At 37.3% G+C, this 4813-nt stretch overlaps 1 protein-coding gene across 1 annotated transcript; it reads left to right on the forward strand.

Moving 5' to 3' along the window:
- Positions 1-2078: 2078 nt before the first annotated feature.
- Positions 2079-4254, forward strand: LOC107842701 (ARM REPEAT PROTEIN INTERACTING WITH ABF2; the record flags this gene model as incomplete). Its single annotated transcript, XM_047397082.1, is given in 6 exon segments — positions 2079-2142; positions 2237-2316; positions 3009-3073; positions 3163-3280; positions 3357-3481; positions 3931-4254. Coding segments are annotated over 6 exon segments (546 nt in total), but the record flags the coding sequence as incomplete, so codon positions are not given.
- Between the last annotated feature and the right edge of the window lie 559 nt (positions 4255-4813).

The raw sequence follows: 4813 nt of genomic DNA on the forward strand, positions 1-4813 counted from the left end.
CATCACCAATGCAAATAAGAACGGACTAAGAGTCGATCTTTGGTGCAATCCTATCTCCATCGGAAAATGCTCTGAGTCTCCTTCCGCCGTCCTCACACGGGTCCTCTCTCCATCGTACATGTCTTTAATAGCTTTGATGTACGCCACCGGAACCCCTCTCACCTCCAAGCATCTCCAAAGAACCTCTCTCGGGACTTTATCATACGTTTTTTTCAGGTCGATGAACACCATATGCAAATCCCTCTTTCTTTCTCTATACTGCTCCACCAATCTCCTCACCAGGTGGATTGCCTCTGTCGTCGAACGACCAGGCATAAATCCAAATTGATTCTCTGAAACAGACACGACCCTTCTCAACCTCCGCTCAACCACTCTCTCCCAAATCTTCATAGTGTGACTCAACATCTTAATACCCCTATAGTTGTTGTAACTCTGAATGTCACCCTTGTTTTTATACATTGGAATCAACGTATTCCATCTCCAAGCCTCAGGCATTTTCGCAGTCTTGAAAATACCGTTAAACAAAATAGTCAACCACCTTAAACCTGCCTCACCAGCATACTTCCAAAAATCCACCGGGATTTCATCAGGCCTCGTCGCCTTACCCCTCTGCATCCTATGAATAGCCTTTCTGAGCGCCAACTCCCCTAACTCAATGCTTCTGTCCCCCTCCTTGTTCAAAAGTCTATGAAAGGCAAGACATAGTTTAGAATAATCAACATTAGTTTAGGACAAGACATAAATCATACATTTACAATAGGTTTACTTCAATGCCAGCTCCCCTAACACAATTCTAGAATAATCAGCATTAGTTTAGGACAAGACATAAATCATACATTTACAATAGGTTTACTTCAAGAAGCAACTGCAGATTCTAATTTAGACATTAATTGTGGTTTGTGAAATTTCCAATTTTATAGATATTGATCATGTCCCGAACCAATATCCCCATTATTAGCCTGAGGGGTCATAAGAGATATGGCAATAGTGCTGTCATGGAATTGAACAGATCTCTAGGGATCAACGAGGCAACCTTTGTAGAAGCATAAATTCTCCTTCATGGCAGTAGTTTAATTCAAACTATCAACAATTGTGTAGGTAAGAAAGATACTTGCTCTTGCCTTTTAGGAAGATCCTCTGTTTGTAGATCCAATCTTAGTGAGAGAGTTTTCGGATTTAGCTTCTGCTGAAAGAAGTTTTATTAAAGGGAGGAAACAACTCTTCGAAGTTCATAATATAGCTATGCAAATTTAATATATTTGGTCATTTTTCTTGTTGTTTCTAATATTCTGGGTGGTTGTTTCTAAATTTACATGCTCATGTCTACTACCAATTTCTAATTGTTTTTCGAAGGCAGTGTGCTATGCAGACACCAGACTTTGATTTCAACCGCCCCCCAAAAAAATAAAATAAAATGGAGACTTCTAGTGCGTTTATGATGTTTTTACCACAGGCAGACAATCTCTTTCTTGGTCTTTTCTGTCTGATCTGGAGCTTTAGACTCGTTGAGATATCAATATCAATTAGTGATTGTGCTACCCCTCTTAGCAAAGCAAGTTTTATTTATTGGAGAGGAAGTAAGGGGTTTTCTGCTGAGTCACAAAGCTTTGTTTGTAGAGTCTTTCTGTTCATATCTTGAATCATTTGATTTAGGAAAATCCAAAAATGTTGCAAAATTGAAGATTTGAGAAGTAGTCGCTCTCCCCCAAAATAAGGAGGAGCATGTGCTCCAATTTTGTGTCGTGTTCTGACACTAGGTTGATGTTTAAGTAGGACATGAAGTGAGGCTAGGGTGATTCTTCTATTTTGAGGATGTAGATAATGGCGAGGAACTTTGATGAATTTGGAAGAATATGAGATGCTTTGAACTTTGATGAGATCTTGTTTTTTTGCCACCCTATATTGGCTATTAGGTGCTGATTGTGTTAACCATTTTAAATTCTTGTGACCTGTTTCTTATTTGGTTGATTGTATTAATTCTTTCAGTTATTTTCTATCTCAATTGATAATGTAGCTTATTCCATCCTGATTTTGTACCTCTTCCCCTGATTTTCTCTTATAATTTCTTTTAAATCCAGGTCTATCTGGGCGAGCAGTACGTAAATAATTCTACACTGTCTGATGTAACATTTTTAGTTGAGGGTGAGAGCGGTTTTATTATTTTTAAATAATGCGACCCTCTTCCCTTTTTCTTTTCAAATGTTCTGTCTTACTTTTTTATGTGTTCTTCTACCAGGCAAACTGTTTTATGCCCATAGGATTTGTTTACTAGCTTCTTCTGATGCATTTCGAGCTATGTTTGATGGTGGCTACCGGGTGAGTTATAGTCTACCTTTTATGTTTTATATTTATTCATTTCCTAATTGTTTTAAAGCTATGACCCATTGTGAAAATGTATCTTGCCAATTTTAAAGATGACATCTTTATTAAGTGGAAGGGTAGCAGAGCAGGCCGTTATCCACTGAGTTTTGAATCGTGCGCCTGATTATCTGTTATTTTATTAATTTTTTTTGCTTGGTTGCTAGCAAGGTTTGTTAACTAAGCAAGAGTAAGCCCTGTTACCACTTCAAAGTTTTGTTTTCTATTATTGTCCTTTTCTTTTGTAATTTTACTCTAGTTGTTTCAATTTATGTCTTACTCTCCTTTTCAGTTTGTGTCTAAAGAATGTCACCTTTTATGTTTAGTAGTTCTTTGACTTCTACATCGTACAAGGCATGGTTAAGACCACAAGGTTCAAGGACATTTTGGTACATTACATGCATGAGGCATCTTTAGCTTAAGACGATAAGATTCAGAAGTTATCATTTTTTAAAATTCCTTACCCGGTCAAACTAAGGCACAAAATGAAACAGAGGACGTTATAATGAGAAGCGAGATGTCTATGTATGGCCATTGCAAAAGGAGTCACAACTAATAGTCCAACTCCAAATATTTGGTTGAATTGTGTCGGCATATCTGCGATTAGCTTAATACTTTGTTTCTAATAGTTCGTAGTAAATGTATTGCAGGAGAGAGATGCCAAAGACATAGAGATCCCAAATATCCGATGGGATGTTTTTGAGTTGATGATGAGGTAGAATGCTCTTTAATTACCATTACATCCTTGGTTCAGATTCTGGAAGTCGATCTTTCATTTTTAAGTACTAGTTTTCTTGCTTGCAGGTACATATACACAGGATCTGTAGATGTGAATTTGGATGTTGCACAGGATCTTCTAAGAGCTGCAGATCAGTATCTATTAGAGGGCCTTAAACGCCTCTGTGAGTATGCCATCGCACAGGTGAGTGCTGAGATCTTTTGGGAGTTCCAGGGGGGTTTACCTGTCACAATTTTGCTAATGATTTTTTCTTTTCTAGGATATATCTGTGGAAAGTGTCTCTCTCATGTTCGAGTTGTCGGAGGCATTTAATGCTTTGACATTACGTAACGCTTGCATTCTATTCATTTTGGAAAAGTTTGACCAATTAAGCGTCATGCCATGGTATGTCCCTGACTTCACTATCCTTAATTACGTTATTTTTATGCGTTTGGAGCTTGGGGAATCAAACTCGATATCCTTTTAACGTTAATCTAGCTGTTAACAAATGAGTTTCACCAATTCTCTGTCAACCTGAAGTATCTGTTGAAAATGTAACTTGGTAAAAATGTAACTTGGTAATTCATGCCTGCCTATTGTTTTATGGCAAGAATTGCTAAAAGCTACTAAAAAATTTAGTCTAAAGCCAGACTATAAAATGTGGGAATCATAAGTGGTGATGGTTAAATATTTGTTGTAAATAATAAATAATAAATAAAAACGATTTCATTTGAGTAAAGTGTGTGTTGTGAAGAGTATGTTATTGAACTTGAAATGAAGATTTGCAAAATGGTATGTAGATAATGTATGTATGTTTACGCATTAAGAACGTGGAATTTCTCCTGTATATGCAGGTACTCACATTTGATTCAACGTGTATTGCCCGAGACTCGTAGTTACTTTGTAAGGGCGCTTAGCAGGGCTAATCAAGCTGATATTAGAGTCTAGATGTTTCAGATTTAGTTTTGTTCTTTTATTAATTGTAATCACGGCAGGAAGTATGTATAGGGGTGGCTACTATTTGTAATAGTCTCAAAATGAGAGCTAATGTAAAATTCCACATAAATACACCAATTTTAGATCTCTGGATGGTCAACGGAGCTTATCAAGTAAGGTTTCAGCGTTTGCTATGTTGTTACGACTGGTCTTTGATGAGGTAAAAGAATCAGTATTTTTATAGTGGGTGTGGTAGTCTTAGATTTGTATAGAACCTTTTTGGAGTTGCATACTTAACGTGAAATTAGATAATAATTCATTTTTATGTCGGTAGCCAATTTATGATACGTGATCTCTAACTTTGTTCATAATAAATCTGATGCATTGTGGATTTCAATGAAAAAACATGTCCCTCGTACTCAATACGCTTGGTTATGCCATCTGTAATAGTGTCATTAGAAGATGGGTGAAAACCACAAACTTGTCTTTTCTTACGTAGTATAACTGATGACGTTGAGAAGCAAATAGTACGTACAATATATAGAGATCTCAAAGTAAAGACAATTCCATTACAAGAAGTTATCTTAACGATAGGGAGCTAACCGAAAAACTGTCGGTATTAATACACATGCTAACTTAACCCTACCTTGTCAACCCTACAATGGCCATGGCCGGCAGCCGAGCATCCTGTCAGTGTTAATACACATGCTAACTTAACCCTACCTTGTCAACCCTACAATGATGCCCGGCTGCCGGCCATATACCTTCCATAGCCTCCACATCCCAATTCCGTCCACTAAA

This window comes from Capsicum annuum, chromosome 9, assembly GCF_002878395.1.
Source record: "Capsicum annuum cultivar UCD-10X-F1 chromosome 9, UCD10Xv1.1, whole genome shotgun sequence".
NCBI classification, from domain to species: Eukaryota; Viridiplantae; Streptophyta; class Magnoliopsida; order Solanales; family Solanaceae; genus Capsicum; species Capsicum annuum.